The sequence below is a fragment of the Platalea leucorodia genome (assembly GCF_965183815.1).
Source record: "Platalea leucorodia genome assembly, chromosome: 4".
NCBI classification, from domain to species: Eukaryota; Metazoa; Chordata; class Aves; order Pelecaniformes; family Threskiornithidae; genus Platalea; species Platalea leucorodia.
Genome location: NC_138826.1, coordinates 105,590,592 through 105,608,712, shown reverse-complemented (window position 1 = coordinate 105,608,712; position 18,121 = coordinate 105,590,592). Strand labels below are relative to the sequence as shown.

General features: G+C 41.2%; 1 protein-coding gene across 2 annotated transcripts in view; it reads left to right on the top strand.

Annotated features, from left to right (window-relative positions):
- Positions 1–17,810, top strand: part of TRABD (TraB domain containing) — a 34,242-nt gene extending 16,432 nt beyond the window's left edge. For both annotated transcript variants that reach the window (XM_082308481.1, XM_082308482.1), the window contains exons 4-10: positions 1,326–1,492; positions 2,462–2,602; positions 7,483–7,593; positions 9,075–9,214; positions 11,515–11,687; positions 14,393–14,504; positions 17,482–17,810. In XM_082308481.1, the coding sequence (XP_082164607.1) occupies positions 1,326–1,492; positions 2,462–2,602; positions 7,483–7,593; positions 9,075–9,214; positions 11,515–11,687; positions 14,393–14,504; positions 17,482–17,659 (1,022 nt within the window). In that variant the 3' untranslated portion in view covers positions 17,660–17,810. The remainder of the gene's footprint in view (positions 1–1,325; positions 1,493–2,461; positions 2,603–7,482; positions 7,594–9,074; positions 9,215–11,514; positions 11,688–14,392; positions 14,505–17,481) is intronic.
- Positions 17,811–18,121: the final 311 nt, after the last annotated feature.

Sequence of the window (18,121 nt, the reverse complement as noted above, 5' to 3'; positions counted from 1 at the left end):
GTGCTACAAATGCAACAGCCCTGCCTCTTCTCCTTCCTTTTACAGCTGTGTTTTCCCCACCCTCTCCTTAGCATCACCATCTGTTTTGGCAGCAACATGGTCTTAGATCAGACTGTACTGATTGCAACACACCATGTTCTTGGGTATTGACCACGAAGTAGTAGGCTGCTAAAATGCTAACTAAGAAGGATGTCGGAGGGTGGCCTTTGGTTTGGGTTTTGGTTTTTTTGACATAAAATCTTGTGAGAGAAGTATTTGTGGGACAGATCTGGGGCCAGAGCCGCATAGTTAAACCAGATTCATGAAACCAATGAATGTATGGTAGGAGGCTGTAATTTATCTGCATCTTTGACATCCTGCCTGCAAACTGTTCACTAACCTTTTTTTTTTCCTGGGATTATGATCCTGTTCCAGGGTTCTGGACTACTTGAGACCTCTGCTAACTTGTGCAGCAGCTTGCCAGAGAAAGAGAGTTGGTTGGAAACAAAACTCTGCTTTCCTACTTGATGCTTTTTTTTTCTAAGATGCATTACAGCTTAAAGATAACTCATTCAAAGTTACTATATTTCTCATTGATGTAAAATTGAAGCTTCTCTATCTCAGTTAATGAGGCTTTCTGGCATTTAACAAGCAATTGTGATAGATCTTCCTATTTTCCGTGGCAAGCTTGACATAGATGGGCTGAACTCACGTTGTACCATTTTGGTCTTAATTAGTTTGTTGTTGAAACTATGGAAGAATGATTGGTTTTCTGACCTGAATACCTCTTAAGGTTTAATTTTTAATTGTATAGTGATCCCTGGTGTGACAATGACAGAAAAGGCTAAGATTGGTACTGTAGATATCCTATATGTGCCAATATGTGCAGGTGACTTTACCAGCATACTCACACCATTGTACATGTGTTGCTATCATTTATACAGATAAAATCCCAAAAGGGAACACTTTTGTTCTAGAATGGAAAAAATGCCTTTTTTTTTTTTTTTTCCAATTTAGTGTATACCTTTTCTAAGTATTCTTTGCTTCTCTATCCACGTCACCTGCCACACAGCTTCTCTCTTTCCCTTACTGAACTGCATGGACAACCTGTCCCAGTGTCCACAGGGTAGGAAACCTGGACTGAGACCCATGCTTGGAGGCAGCCTCTCCAGTGGTGGCACTCTCAATGATGTAGCCTCAGAATTGAATGTAAGATTACAGTGGTAAATCAATGGCCTTTTAGCTCTGCTCTGCTGTTTAGTGGTGACATTTTTATTTTCTGTTTTACTTACCTGCACTTTGTAGTCATGTGTGCTTTTCTTTTCTATTTTTCTTTACATTTATAGCTGATGCAGATGCATTTAAAATTCTTCTGGAGATGAAGATGAAGAAGAGGCAGAAAAAGCCTAATTTACCAAGCACTGTGACTGAGCTTGATACCGAGGATGGTTCCAAAGTATATGTGGTTGGAACAGCCCACTTCAGTGACAGCAGCAAAAAGGATGTAGTGAAGGTAAATACTAAGTGGAAGTCCTTCAGCAGCGTGTTTATGATGTTGTCAACATTAAGTAGAATGAAGTCCAGCTCTCTGGCTTGGTTCTGTGCTGTAACCTCCAGACTCTGTTTTTCCTCAAGTTAGCTGTTAGAGGGCTAACAGTGCTGTGGGACGAACTAAGAGGCAGCCATATTATCTTAGTAATTTTTTGATGCAATACATTGTGCTCCCATCCCAAATATTTTTATTTGCCCTTAACCAACAAATGTAAATACAGTGCCAGTGTTAAAAATAGAAGTCTCGCTAATGAACTCTCTGCCTATCACAATAAAGCATCACGTCACACCGACAGTGCGTACTGTGGTTGTTGCATACTCACTGTGATGGGGATGTGCTGAGAAGACGCGAAGCCTAGAACAGAAACTGCAGTTTACAGCTTCTCTGTGCCCAGGGTATATATCACTGAGCTGTAAAACCGTGCTGCCCCAAACTTGAGAATGGAATACAAGGCACAAATAGGTCTGAAGCTCTAGTGAAAGTAGGAACTATTTCATACTGTACCTCATGCAAAGTCTGCAGTTTAGAGTGGCTTTATTCTTGAGGACCTAGAAGGGGAGGAATCTTGTGCCAGAATCATCAACCCTGGTTCTTAGAAAGCTTGTTCTAACTCACATTGCAGATGATTGCGGAGTATGGTCAAAGGAATTTTGTTAATGTGAAGTTCCCCCCACCCCAGCACAATTTGTTCTGCATCTTCCTGTCCCAAACCATTCAGCAGCTAAAGCATTTCACTGTCATCTTCCTTAATGTTTTTCTCAATACGTAGCCATTTGGGGAAGTCTTGTTTACTCTTTCACTGTCCTTTTAATTGAAAGTGGTTGCTAGAATGTGCTTTTATTAAGTCCCTTTTCTCATGAAAGTACTGATATTGGCTGCGTTTCTGTTTAATCCTTCCTTAACTGGTGTAAATAAATTCATGTTTTTCAGACAATACAAGAAGTGCAGCCTGATGTCGTTGTGGTGGAACTATGCCAGTATAGAGTTTCTATGCTGAAGATGGATGAAAAGACATTGCTAAAGGAAGCCAAAGAAATAAATCTAGAAAAACTTCAACAGGCTATAAAGCAGGTATGATTCCCATAGTGAGAATTAAAGGTTTGTGTCAGGACCAATTTGTCCAGTTACAACCAAACCCAGTGTTCCCACCAGCTGGGAACCTAATACTGTTCATCTAGGTGAGAGTACCATTACAGTGACGGAGTTAGGTTTGGTATTTTGTTTTCAGCTGGAGTGTTGAGGGCTTCTGTTCCACAACAGGATTATTTGGGCAGTTGTTGACCGAGGCAGGAATCCTCCCAGGTTTAACAGTTGCTCCATTTGCAGGATACAAGTTTAACTTCGTAATTGTAATGCTCCACTAATACACTTAAACGTGATTATTATCCTTGCAATCTGCATCTGTATCACAGCTATTTAAGGACAACTTAATTTTGGTGTTGTCTGTCCTGATCTGTTTAGTTGCATTCCTTCTTCATCCTAGTGTGTTGCTCTTTCTTTTCAATTCCCATCCACTTGTCTTTTGAGTAGTTTCTCCATTAACAGTGGGCCTTGAGGGAGGCTTTTGAAAAATCTGGGCTGAAAAGTGTGGGATTCTATTCAAATTATAACTACCCTGGCATTTTGACGCTGTCTGGGGTGTGTGCGCAAAACAAGGGTTGTCCTGTATTCAGTTTCACACAGTTAGCTTGTATTTAAGTGGGTTTAAGCTAGGCACAGTGAAAGCACAGAGTTGACTTAAAAATGACAGGACGTGTGATTAGAATGGCAGTATGTGGTCAATAGTAAAAAGTTTCCAGTGTCCAGTTGAACCAACAAATTCATAGATTGTTATTTTGGTTGTGTGGTAATTATTTATTGGAATTGTTTTATTGATGTAATTGGGGAATTTCCAGGATTGCAACTCTCATAAGAATATAATCTGCATCCATGCAGAAGCATGTGCAGCGGCTAGGGGCTAAGTCTGCTTGTGTGTGTTGTGTGCGCCTGCACGTAGTGCCTTAGTGCAGGCTTTCTGACTCATAGAGTTAGGCAATAATTTGTCTTTCCTGTTTTCTTTATTTGTGCCCTATCAAAGGAAAGAACATTGCAAAACACTTGCATATTGCATGAATTACTGCATCCATCTGTTTATTTTGGGTAAGGTGGATTGTTCTGATGCATGCAGCCAAAAGAATGCATGTGCACAACAACTAGAGCAGCATAGCTGGGGGTCTTCTGACCTCGTAAACAGGCACAGAAGCCTTTTTTTATAACAAATCTAAGTGCAACAGTTTTTGCTGTACTTCTCTGTTAAGAGGAAAAGGACAGTGAAAATAAAATAGTGGACTTTTTTCACTGTGATGTAAAATCATGTTGGCAGCTTTGTAATTAGCACTTCCTACCAGGGCTTGAAGTCATCTTGTGTGCAGACAGTAGGAAACGCAGACTGTGTTGTCTCCAAAGCCAGAGAATAATACAAAGATCCTTCATATTGTTACAGCTCAATCTTAGTCTACTTTGTCGCCAGGGATAATTCAAATAATAAAATTTGGACATTGTGCCTTTTAAATAATATATTTCTCCATCTATAGTCTCAACCAAAACCCCAACTTTCCTCCTCTGATTCAGTAGCAGCATGGGAGAACCAGGAAAAACAGTCCAACTGTCTGATACTAAATTATAGCATCTTTGTTTTTCTCTAGTAAAAAGCAAACCAGCTGGTAAGTTGCTCAGTCACGCTTCAGTTGTCCTCTCTTACTGAAGTGTGCATTCAGGCCCAAAAGTTACACCAAAAGTCACAACTGCTTATAACTTCCATCCTTGAGTATCAAATTAGGAAAAGAAAACTGTCTTTTTATAATCACTTGTATAAATCTTAAGCAGTAAAATTGCATTTCATTGCTCTTAATTGAAGTTGGAAGCTGAGCACAGTGTTAATATGAAACTATTACACCCTTGCAGTCGCTGGTATTCACAGCTTATCAAGCAACTGTTGCAGGTTAAAAACAGCCTTCCTCCAGCTTGTCCTTGAATCTCAAAACCCTTGCAGTTGTTTTCAGAGAACTACCTGTTTGCTCTCCGTTAAGCAGAGCAACACAGTGCAGACTGCTATCTGGCTGAAGTGCAGATTACCTGAAGATGCACAGTAACAGTTGGCTTAAACCAAACCGGTGAGACAGGTTTTGTCTTCCCTTCTCCCCCGGCGTCCTGTTTCCACTGTCCCTTCTGCATCTGTACCCCGGCCACATGGCAGTCTGAACAGGGCTTGCTTTTTAGCTGCATCATGTGCCTGTGTGGCTCTATGATTGCAAGTCCTGACACAGGGGAAGAGTTGAGAAACCTTGTTCTAGGGCAGAAGAGAAAGTGGGCTGGTGGCAGCAAAATCTTAGCTCAACATCACTTTTTTTAACCTGCTCACTTAGGCTAAAGTTACCTGTGCAGGAATATATTGTAATGTTGGGTTTTTTAATGCTTCTGGCCAGTGAAAAAGCTCTCATTTTGCACCGTGAAATACCGCCCTCCATGTTTAGGTAACCTACAGGATCGTCCTGTTAAATAAAATGGATATACTGTGAATTGGTAGATGACAGGTACATCCATATGGACAGGACCAGGCTGCTGTCACTTGTTACCTTCACTTGTGCTTTGAAGTCTAACCTCCAGTGTGCTTGCAGCAGTAGGAAGACCAGTTCCAGGCTCCAGGTGGCAAGGCTTTGTTTGCACGGGCCTGCATCTATGGGAATTAGGGTTTTTAAAAGAAGAAATCCAGAGGACTAAAATACAAACGGTTGGTTTCTGCCCACAGTTCTGCAGTTAGTGCTGGATCTGTGACTTGTTATACAGTCAAAGAGTAGCCCCAAGGCCACCTCCTTAGGCTGTGTTCCCATACATAGTATAGGCATTTCTGTGCTGAGTCCAGTGGAAGATTTATCTGCTTCAGAAGCCCTCTGGCAGCTGCCAATAACAGATACCTGGGAAAGGCATTAGAACCTGCAGCCATACTTTGCCTGGGTATTCCTCTCTCCTCCTGTCCTTTTCACTGTCTCCATGCTAGTCATGGTGTCCAACAGAGTGTATCTTCCTCAGTCATCCTTTCCCAAGCCTCATGAGTATTTAATACGTTTAATCTCTTCTCATATGTTTGATATTTCTTTGCACATTTTCTAGTTCAAGTATCTTGTTTTCAAGACAGGAGTCTGCTAAGGATAATAGCCTCTCTTACTGTTTTGCTTCCACTGTTTTTTGTACATTTTGCTCTTCATCCCCCAGCACTTTCTGGCTGGCCAGTTGTTGCTGGTTGCTGCTACATACGGCTGCTTGTTACCTTTTATCTCCTTGATGCTGAGCAAATATGGCAGGCGCCAAGTTTCATGCAGGTAAAGAGCACAAATTACTCAGACATGCTTCAAAGATGCATCCCTCTGTTAGCCAACAGGATGAATCTTTCTGTCACAGTGTAAAAATGCAACTTCAAAGACATCAGTCCTGAAGGGGAGATCAGCCAGCAAATAACTTCAGGCTGCATTATCCTAATTTTCTTTTCTTTGTGGGCATCTTTTCTGAACTTCTGGAAACCCTTGTCCCCCAGGCTTTTGAACTGGATCTCACTGAAAACCCTTTTTCTCACTGCCCTCTTTCTTCCTCATCTCTCCCCAGGAGCCCAGTGGCCTGTCTTTCTGCCATGCTTGCTAGTTTGTAGCATGATAAAGCAGATAATCAATTGCCTTTGAAAACAGCCCTTCTCCTTTCCCGGTTCTGGTCCTCAGTGGCTCGAGTCCACTTAACTGCAGAAACTGCCTACAGCCTTTGGGGAGGTCACACGAGCATCAGATCTGGCACAGGGTGGGTCATTTGAGCATGGCCCATGGGAGCAAGGAATGCAGACCAGGACCTTCCTCTGGTGACTTCAAGCAGTTATATTAACCCAGGCTATCCCATGTAACCTCATCTTCAGTTGTGTGAAGCTGGTAATATAGCAGGAAATTAACCTTTGGCTAGGGAAGGGGGAATACCCCTTTTGGTAGCGGTATGGACTGACACCAAGTTGGAGGAGATGCTTAACCAAGGTACAGGTTACGTTTGGGGACAGGTAACACTCAGCCACCAAGTCTTAGTCTTAAAAATAACTGGTTGAAGACAGCCAGAGCTGGACAGAAGGAACAGCTCCGAGTGGATTTGTTTGAGATCTTTTTTCATTCATTTTGTAAAAGGATAGGGAAGGGAAATTTTGCATAAGTATGTATAGGAGAATTTTTTTTCTTTTTAAAAAGAATAGTCTTGATTTTAGGTCTCTTCAAAAAGTAATAGACTGTACGAGGAGGGGCCTTCAGTCTGCTTGTGGGAGTGAGTCATACTTAGGACTGTGAGGTCTTTTCTAAGGTCTTATGTGGTGAAGTCGTGCACTGCAATTCTTGCACAACGCTAGATTATCTGTGCTTCTGTGTCTGTTAACCTAACCAGTCCTCAGCCTAGTGTTTCCCAGGATTGGGGAAGTGTTTATGCTTAGACCACTAGCTATTTCCCTTTCAGTATCCCTATAACATGGCATTCACTGTACATTCAATAGGATATACTCGTGGTCCCTTTTTTTTTGTAACCAGATCAAGAAAAATGAAATGCACAGTATGAGCTGTTTTACCATTCAGTTATTCAGACACTTTCTTCAAGCAGGTGGAGTAAATATAGGCTAAAGTAAGTCTGGCTGCCCTCCTTTTCTTAACTCTGCCGTACATTTTTGTTGAAAGGGAGAATACTTTGGCCACACACTGAAGTGAAAAGCTACTTCACAGCCAATACAAACTGAAATAAAAGAGCTGTATTGATCAGTGAATTGGCTCCAAAAGGTAGCTTCAGTGCTGCTTCTTCACTAAGATAATTAATGTTTTTCTCAGCGCATTCTTCTTCTGAGAAATCCACACAGCTTGTTGATTTTCTTTTTTTCTTTAACATTTTTCTCCCTCTTTGCCCAGAATGGAGTCATGTCTGGATTGATGCAAATGCTGCTTCTGAAGGTTTCTGCTCACATCACAGAACAGCTGGGAATGGCCCCAGGAGGAGAATTCAGGGAGGCTTTCAAAGAGGTGCGAACTCGAAATGGTTTTTCTGAGGTCAAATTACTGGCCTTTTGCTCCCGGGATTGAGCTAAATAAAACCATTTGTTAGTGACTAGAAAAGAGCACTCTGGCCATACTTGTGCTGAAGCCTATGAAGTAGTAAGAATCATCGTTGACTTCAAAGTGTGCTCGAAAGTACAGAGGTTTGTAGCCCTAAGTGGCATGAAAGCAATTCCAAAAAGGCTTCAAATGATAAGGGTTTTTCCGATGATATTTCTGATGGCATTTGTTTTCATTTCATTAATAATGTATTTATTTTGTTCCTGTTAAATAACTGTTTTCGAATTCTGGATACGAATCCTGGTCCCACCATTGGTGGTGTCAGGGTTTCAGGCTGTGAAAACCAACTCTAAAGCATTAATGAGCTCTAAACACATTCATCTAGAAAGATGGTTTGGGGAAGTAAAATATCCCACTGGTCTGTTAGTCCTGTCTGGTCTCTTAACATTCCCTTTTGTACTACTGCCAGCTGTGATAGCGGGAAGTAAATAGTAGCTGGACTTCTACTGTATATCACAGCTACTCTTTTTTTTTTTTTTTTTTTTTTTTTTTTTTGTCTGGGAATACCGAGACACTATTTTCACTGTATGTACCCACCTTGCAGAATGTATTTTCCTATTTTTATGTGAATTAGGTACTAGTAAGGAAATCTGAGATAACATAGCTGTTAAAGAATCTGGAATAATTTGGTGTATTTATCCTTAATAAAAAGAAAACTGTTTCAAGGCTTGTTTTCCTGAGCATTCCAGACAAGAGTGAAACATTTTAAGTGTTTTCCATTTTAAGTGGGAAATAAATAAATATATATATATTATATTTTATATATATATATATATAAAAAAGCTCTGTCCTATTCTAAAGTGGTTGTTTGAAATTTTTAAACAGGTATGCGTAGGAAAGAATTTTCTAGAAATTCTGTACTGTGCTAAAATTTGTCAGTCTAACCTACAGCAAAGTCTGACCTCGCATTGTCATGTAGTGTCTGCCCTCAGTTCTTGTTTAATAATCTTCTTGACTATAGTTTACCATGGCAAACTGATAGAGTAGTAATCCTGACAAATCCTAGGTAAAAGCAAAATGACCACAGTTGTTTCACCTTAGACATTATTCAGACCCAGATAGATACTGAGCCCCATCTGTTCACCCTAAGTAGTCATAAGCAGGAGCTTTCTGCTTAGGTAAAAGTAACGTAAAGAGGGTGGCGTTACAACTTCATGTTTTTACTGTAATACCTTCTGCATCTTGTAGCTGATGTATTCCTTTATGAAGTAGTATTTTGGAAATTTTATTTACTGCAAAGCCAAAATATTTTTTGATGTTGAAGTATGACACTACTTGCTCTTTTTTAAGATACCTTGTATAACACAATAAAACAAACGTTCTGTTAATAAGGATATACTGTGCTGCAGTATGAAATGTTGACTAGTGATCTGTATCTTCTCTTTCAGGCCAGTAAAGTACCTTTCTGTAAATTCCATCTTGGAGACCGACCCATCCCTGTTACATTTAAGAGAGCAATTGCTGCACTTTCTTTCTGGCAAAAAGTCAAGCTTGCCTGGGGCCTTTGCTTCTTATCTGACCCAATCAGGTATGAATAAGCATCCCATATGTTTATCGGGTTGAATTGTTCAATTCTTCAGTTTGACTTTAGTATGAGCTGGAAGTTCTCAGTACCCAGCCTGATGCAGTGAAACTTGAGTTAGTGAGAAGGCTAAATATACAAACTACCCTGCAATAATCCATATTTTTTAAAAGAAAGCTGGCTTTCTAATCTTGTTCCAGCTCTTTCTTTAATTGTCTTTTAATACATTACTTCCAGGTGAAGTGAAAGATTTGGTGCTGGAGAATTCCTAGTGTACTTAAGAAAAAACTTTTTTTGTTATTTTTTATTTTTATGCTGAAAATAAAATCTTTCACACTACTGTGTGTGGATATTGTAAATAGAAGAGAGTAGGGCCTCGGTATGCTAATTTATACCTCCTTAAGATTTCCAAAGGACTTGGGCCTGCTGTGCTAAGTCACATCTGGATTGGGGCAGCTTGAGAACTGAATCTGCTGTCTAAACAGATTTTTGGAACGAGAAAATGTTTGAACTCTGTGGACAACATGTGGGCTCTTAATGATTATTGCCTTTATAAAGGGACATTGTTAGGAACTTTTGCCTTATGGTAATATTTCTCAGACAGCTATTCTCTTGCTCCGTTTGGTTTCCCCTGTCCCTCAGGGACGTCCCTGTGCCAAGTTTGCTTCCTCTTTCCACAAGTAGGTGTGTGATAACTTGCTTGAACTGGGGGAGAACACAGGCCCAGCTGTCGTCCTGAGTTCAGTCTGCTCCTACCAGACTCGCAGTGGTGGGAGGCTTGCCAGAAATGGGTGCCCTGTGCATGTGGTCCCTGAATCTCAGCGCCTCATTCATAACCCTGTGACCAGAGCTCTACACATGAAGTGATCTGTGCTATTTTTTCCAGGCTTTTAAAATTGGGCCAGGGCTCAAACTGTAGTCTGCTGAATCAAACCTTCTAGTTTCCAGTTTTAGCATTTACTTAATTGTCCTTTCCTGTAAATACCTGCTGTTATATTCATCTGTAAAATGAGTTTGACCCCCTTTCAATCCATTAACTACAGTTCATACGCAAAGTAAGTTTTCTTACTTACTAGTCTGATACCAGCATGAAACTATTTGCAGGCTTTTGGGGGGCACTGGAGGATACATTTCTCTGCAACTTCTCCCATTCTTTTATCCATCCTAAGAACATTTTGGTTTTCAACTGCAATATTAAGATAATTATGATATATGCACACTGACTTCCCACTGAAGCTTGGACATAACATCTCAGTTGTTGTTGTACGATTGAGTGATCTGCTACTTGGTTTTTAAAAAAAACATGTTGGTAGGGGTTGAAAAGGAAAGGTGTTTATAATTGGGAAGTTGGGGGGGGGGGACGGGACGGGACGGGGACGGGGAAATATTGTGCACCCAGCCATCAACATGAGATTCTACAGAAAATGGAGTAATAATTCAGCATCAAATTTCTATCTGTGTGACAGCTTTGCTATGATCTGTTTGAAAGCTAGCAATGCATTTCTCCTTTTGGTTGTCCCTGTTGACATTTCTGAGTGTCCTTTTGATCTTGGAAACTAAAGAAAGCATGTTTGGCATCATTCTTCAGTAGACAGTGATGCAAAAACATAATTCTGTTGCCACAAACTATGACTGTACCACAGCTGTGGGTACACACAGAAGGTTAACAGCACCTATAAAAAATACAAAAGCTCATTACATTTACTCCTGCAGTTTTCATTTATTTATTTCCTGCCCATTTCCTATTCTTCTGTTCAGGGCATTGATTTATAACTTTGACTTCCCTGCTGAAGACCTGTGATTGACACTAGGAGCCTGCAGAACTCTTTCTATCCCCTCAGACTGTGCCTTACGGTGTGCTGCTCTCGTTCCTTAAATAGAGCCTCTGTGTGTTCAGTGATCCGATCTGCTTCCTCGGGAGTGCTCTGTGTTGCCTCTTCCAAGCTTATGAATATACACCGAGAGTGGGGCACCATGGTAGCTCTTTCCTTTGAAGCCCTAGTGCTCTTGCTCAGTTGAGTTGTCAGCTTTCAAACGGGGAAGGGTGAAAATCCAGTTGCGATGCCTAAAGGCAAGTGACCTCTCCTCTTTCCCTTTCCCTCACTGTAGAGGCGTTGTTAGGTACCCAGTTTTACAGGTTTAGGGAGTTCGTCTTGCCTTTGAAGAGGAGAACTGGGGGAGGAGAACTGTACAGTGTGGGTTTATGTGAATAATGCGTATAATACCCAATTGTTTTTATTCATTGGTTTGTCTGTATTGGGCTTTAAAAGCATAACAGATACTGAGAAAACTTACCTTTCTTTCAGTAAAGATGATGTGGAGAAATGCAAACAGAAGGATTTACTGGAGCAGATGATGGCAGAAATGATTGGAGAATTTCCTGATCTTCATCGAACGATTGTCTCGGAACGAGATGTTTACTTGACCTACATGCTGAAGCAAGCAGCAAAGCAGATAGAACTACCTCGAGCTTCAGAAAGTAATTGTTTTAAAGCAGATATCATAATCAGCAAGGTGTTCTTTGTGTACTAGTCCAAAGTTCAGTTCTTCCCAGGAAATCTGGGATGTTCTGTTCGTGTGTGCCACCTGTCACACAAGATTACAGTGCTTAAAAAATTTAAAAGGGCTATTACTCTTCTGTTGCAACCACCTCAAGAAGAATTTTCATTGAGCAGTAGACTTCAAATTATGGTTCCTTTCTCATTGTGCTGTTTAAAACTGGAAAATACTAATTAGCCTGACAACTTTTTCAAAAGGCAGGCATCTGGTATTACAGCACAGCAGAGGACAGTCTAGGCTTCTGTTGCCGATCTCACTTCCACCTCGTTACCTCGCCAAATTAATTGTCATCACTAGCTGTTCAGGAACACATTTCTTGCTTGAAACTTGTGTGACTCTGCATGTTTCAGCAAGGTGTAAGCATACAGAATAATGGCATTTCTCTAGCCTTTGGAAGTATTTTGCTGCTGTATGTGATCTGCATGCCCTTCCTATATATACGCATACTGAGGTATGGGTTACCTTTTATTTGCTGTCTTAAGATACTGTTTGTAATCACTTCAGTGCAGACCGCTGGCACTGTCTTGTGATTGAAAAAATAGCGAGGGGATTGTACTTATGTTCTTGTACGTCCCGTGCCTAATGTTACCTCAACGCTGCCTGCCTTTGTCCAAACACACAGTATTCCCTGTTAGCTCAGCTGATGGGGCTGAAAGAGGCACAGATGAATTTAGTTACTTGGTCCAAAGAGCAGGCTGAAAATTCAGTTTTATTGTTGGTCCTGGCTGGGTCATGAGCCACAAGAGGAATTGTTTAGCAATTCCCCTGCTCTTTTGTGTTTGTTTGTTTTTTGGTTTTTGGGGTTTTTTTTCCCCCCTCCCTTTAAATCTACCTTCTTAAAAGCTCAGTCTCTGGATCACTGGTTTAGTGAATGCCTATGGAAACTGGAAAGGGTTTATATGCATTATGAAGGATTTCAAATAGAAGATGGGACCATAAGAGACAAGAGTGTGAGGGACTACCTGGCTGATACTCATGTGTCTCAGTCTCTTAGTTAACAAGAGAGAATGCCAGAGACAGTTTTGTTTAGAAGCTGTGCTTTTATATTATATACACATAATCTGTTCTATGCATTCATTTTCACGAGAGGCAAAAAGAAAAAAGAAAGGGGAAAAAGAAAAAAAGGCAAATGATATACTTAAGATTCATAGTAAAATACAAAACCCCACAACTCAAATGAGCAGAAATAGGGCATCATCACCATTGTCCAAATCATTTGCTATTGTAAGGACATAGTAAGGGGAAAGTCCTGGATGCTATCTGCAGGACTCAAATATATGTTTCATCTGATATATTCCTAAACTAGGTCTGATATGTTCCTAGCCTTCATCTGACTATTTGCCTGGGTGAACTCTTCCAAAGAGCTTGCAAGTGAAGCTTTCACCTTTAGTTTTTCATTCTATCTTTACTCCACACAAAATATTCTGAGAGGGATAAAAGTTTCTACTAGGACTAAGTTTCAGGCAAGGCTTTACACAACTGCTGTCATCGCTGAATCCTGCCCAGAAGCAGGCAGGAACATACAGGTGGAGGCTGGATTGGGTGCGATGTGCTGTGGACAGCCCGTTCTGCTGAGGTCCTGTGCTCTGTCTCGGGTGTAGTTGCAGCTCTGATTTAGAGCAACCCTAGAATAGGCTGAGAAAAGGCAAGTCCAAAGAAACAATTTTGAAAATGTGTATAATAGTTCTAGTGTTTTCAATACAGTTTTGTTTCATTGGGGGGGGGGGGGAGGCTGCTTTTCAAATTTTTTTACTTATTCCTGGAAAAATCAAGAGTGAATATTTAAAGCAAGACAGTGGAACTTACTCACATCTTATATTTATCTATAACTTTCCTCATAGGAAAGCAGCCTGATTACTATTACTTAGAAAGTTTTCTGTGAATTATTTTTATCGTGATGTGGTGCCATTTTTTCATTGGGGGAGAGGTAATCCCTAAACTTGGAGGAACAACATTTTAACCTCCACTGGGTGTTGCAGAATTTGGAGGATAGATGGGAGGTGAGGGTGAGAGCCAGCACGTGTTGCAGTGGTGTAACGGTGACTGGCTAGCTGCTGCACACAAATGGTGTGGGTTTTGCTGTTACGTGCTGAGGCCAGGTCTGTAACAGTAAACTGAACAGGGGCAGGTGTGGTCTTGAGGGCTGTTCTCCGATTGTCCGTTCTGCTTGTTAGCCCAGGTCTTGTCACCATCTGGACATGTGCCAGCTGCCGCTATCCAAAGTGGTGGAGAAGGCTCTCTGTTGAGGAGCAAAGACCACAGCTGTTCCTGATAAGCAGTACAGAAACATGACCCACACAGGGAAGGAAAGAAATTAATTTAGCTTGCATCTGCTGAGCCTCTCACCCTGAGGCTGGAGTATGAGCCCTGGCCAGGTCTGTTTACTGAAACAAACGTTTCCTGAAAATCCAGAAGCTGTGCTGATTTTTTTTCAGACTTTCAACATAAGAGGCAGTAGGTGAGATGAGTATTAACTTTTAGTTTACAACAGAGTTTTAGTATCTAGTAGTAAGAGTCCCTACCTCTTGGAAAATTCAATTTTGTAATCTCACACATTTCCTATTTGATAGCTTGAAATTAGTTCTTTTACTGATGTGTTCCTTTCTCTCCATCTTTCTCTCTCAGCGGAACCTAGAAAATATATCCCAGCTGTTGTAGTTGGTGTTGTTGGGATGGGTCATGTACCTGGAATTGAAAAGAACTGGAACTCTGACTTAAACATCCAGGAAATAATGAGGTAACAGTCATCCTTTCCTACGTGTTGATGTAACAGCTTCTCTTGCTAAAAGACAGCAATAATTGGTTGGTTTGGGGTTTTTTTGATTGGTTGTCACAGCTTGAAGAAACATCACTACTGTCATCCCTGCCTTGTCAGCTCACTGCCTTGCTGTGCAGTGCTTGCAGATTGTGCTTACAGCAAAGGAAAGAATCAAAAGAAAAAAGTAAATAGCTGGCTATCAAGGGAAGTAGAGATGAGAAGATGACCTTGTCTAAAAATAAAATTCATTGATCCACATTTAAGGCTTTTAAAATGAGAATTCAAATGAGGGCTGTAGAAGATGGTGAAAGCACAACCAGGCTTTCAGTCTAGTTTAGGTAAATACAAACTGTTGGATTCAAAGCTTTTGTAGTGTCAGGACACTGCTGGCTCCGGCAAGCTTACTATCACAGTTGCTCATAGCCTATTTTTAACTATATATATATATATAAGTAATAACACATTTTAATGTGTGTACCTAAATATGGGCTGATTTAAGCCACTGATCTGGTGAACTCCTGCTCCAAAGTACCTATTAAAATAGATGTATGTGCTTTGTAAAAGAAGGAATTGAAGAACCAATATGTTCAGACTACATGTATCCTATAAAGCCACAAAGGTCAGGACTTCAGAAACGTAGGAGGGATTACAGTATGACCCAGTAGTAGTGGTCTGCGGTGGTTTAGGATAATAGAGCCTTTCAAATATTGGCACTTTACCTTATCACATCTGTTCACTGTGTTTATGTAAGCACCTCACCGATCTCTTCAGAGGCTCTGAAAAACAGAAAAGACTGTGCCCCACCTAAACGGTGTATTTAGGCATCTAAAATATGATTTGGAGAGACTTTTGGCGTCTGGATCCAAGAATGCAATTCTTGCCTAGCTATTTATAAGTCTTTTTCAAGGCTAAGCCTTGCCCGGAGTCACAAACTAGATGTCAATATTCCTCTGCACCCTCGCAAATAACCTGTCAAATGAGGCTGCCCAAATCAGTATAATTGTATGCTTAATGTTGGTTGCATCATTGACATTACAGAACTGAATAGCCGAAAGCCCGACTGTGTGTCTTCAAGTTTACATAGAGGGTCTTTTTCATCCAAGCGTAGGCTCTTTGACTTGCCTTTGCCATGCCAGTGCCATAACTAAGTGGAATGGTTACCAGTATCTTTCATAAGACATTAATATTGCATTAACTTGACTTTCTAAAATAATATGAAGCAAATTACATTGGTAAGATTACTGTGTTTGAGACTCATCTCTCGTTAAACTTTTTTACCCCTTGTGCTGTTGCACTGCAGTTGCAGAGCAGCGTTAACGGGGGGTTTGTGTGTGTTAGTGGTTGTCACCTCTCTAAAGTGAAAAGTTTTTAAGACTTTTACAGATATTTAGTTAGGTTTTACAAGTTGCAAAGTGACCTTGGAAATCGTCTGGATAGAAACATACACATTTCTCAGACTTCCAATTTTTAAGTTCGTGCATTGAACCTGACTCTGAGCAGACCTTACTGTTTGCTCCGGATTGCTATGAATTGATTTTTTTTTTAAATTGCGTGGAGGGACTGGAATTGAGAAAGAAGTGATAGAGAAGCATGTAAGAAGGTGTAAAGGGATGCCTTTACCCCGTCCTTTGTTCAGTGTGTGTGCTTTTTTTAAAACTCTTCCTGTATATTCCCTTAATATGAAAAATCTTACCAGTAATAGCTTTGCCCTAGTTTGAGCACAAGGATCTAAACTCAGTCTAGTTGTATCCTAATCTCAGCGCATCTAACCTGGTTTGAGTGTGCCCGCGATGTTTTTGCAGTACTGTAACTGATTGCTTCTGGATACATTAGAAACATTTTCCTCGATATAAATAAATGAGAACTCGTGGGTTCTTTGGAGCGACACGCAGAGACCTGCCCGTCGCCCGTGAGAGGATTACCTGGGTTGCAGCATGGGCACGCTGTGGGTGCAGGGCCAGCCGAGGTACCGCAGAGCCTGCTAGTGAAGGCGCAGGCTACGCGTGCGTCTTGCTGTGCTTTCAAAGCCAGCTTCATTTTGAGGGTAATATTAACTGTTTGCTTCGTACACTAAGTTAATAAGACTGTTTGGCAGGGGTAGACCTGGTGTGCCTGTTGTCCTCTGCCCTCCTGGTTCCAGGTGGCCAGTGCAGAGACTTCCAGGCGGCTCTGTGAAGATCTCAAAGCCAGCAATACCTGCCAGACCGGAGACGGCTTCACGCGAAGCCTCTCCGATTTGTCTGCACTGTCCTCTGTGGAGCTGCGGAGGCCAAGAGCGCTGCAGGGGCTTGGCCTCCAGACGCTCGTGCTGGGAGCTGCAGCCAGGCTGCTAGGCCTGCCTGGCATCCAGGGGTACACCTTGCCGAAACACCCCCCCGAACCTGTGCAGGGGCCAGCCTGGCTCCAGCCTTACCCCTTCTGGCCACACAAACCTGACCAGGTCCTGACACGCGTTATCCAGAATATCCAATATCTGTTTTCATCCACTACCCTGAATGACAGTGAGCTGACTGTACGGGCGTTGGACTTACGCTGTGTCCTGTGTTTCTTCTGACTTTTGTCTCTGTGCAGAGATATGCATAGTAATATTATAAACAGTTCGACAAACAATATTAACTTCTAGTATTCTTCAAGAAGTCTTGATGTTGTCTTAGTTATTTTGATAGGGTGAGGGGCAAGTCAAGGTCCGTAGCCATTAAGAGTGGCATCATATGTGGAATCAGTGGCATGAGTGGCATCAGTGGAACAAGCTTTATTATTATTTATTGTTGTTGTTACTATTTAATTTGGATGTAGCCCTTGAACATGAAAGAATACATTGTTCATGACACATCTGTTACCTGACGGTCTCCTGCACTATAAGCGGAAGGGGAGAAAAGATCCTTGATTTGCTTGGAAAATGCCTGTTCTTTCCAGCTATGCAGGTGTTAACATTGTTTTATATCTTTTGTTTCAGTGTGCCTCCTCCATCAGCTTCAAGTAAGATTTTCAAATTTGTCATAAAAGCAACAGTTTTTGGACTGATGGGATATGGCTGCTACCGAATAGGTCAAAGGACAGTTCAGTTTATCCTCTCGATGCCAGCAGCACAGAGCTATCTTCAGAAGCTGACAGAAATAAGGTCTCAGCATTGAACATCGAGTGGAGGCACGATGTGAAGAAGGTGGCTGAAAAAGGGTGACAGAGGCAACAAACGTGAACTGGACTGAAAGAAGAGGGAGACGAGGATTCTAGTCAGAGATGATTGATGCTGAGCAGCGCTGAATTGCTGTATAATAAAATATTTGATACTAAAGTTACACCAGCTATGATCTAATGAATAGGTTTGGTTCCTGGTAAGTGTGTTGCATGAAACCACATGATTCCAGATTGAGGTAAAAGAAGTGTGTACGCAAATATATATATTATATATATGCATACTGTATATATAATATATATTACTGATGATGTAGTACAGACAGCTTAAAGAGTGTAAGTTCATGACTTCTTTTCCAGAGGAACAGAACAACGCAAAGTAACCTAATTGGCTGCATCTGCTCCGAAGTTCAGGGACACTTGTCTTGAGTGATTCTTTGCTTTTTTTCCTTAGGTATAAT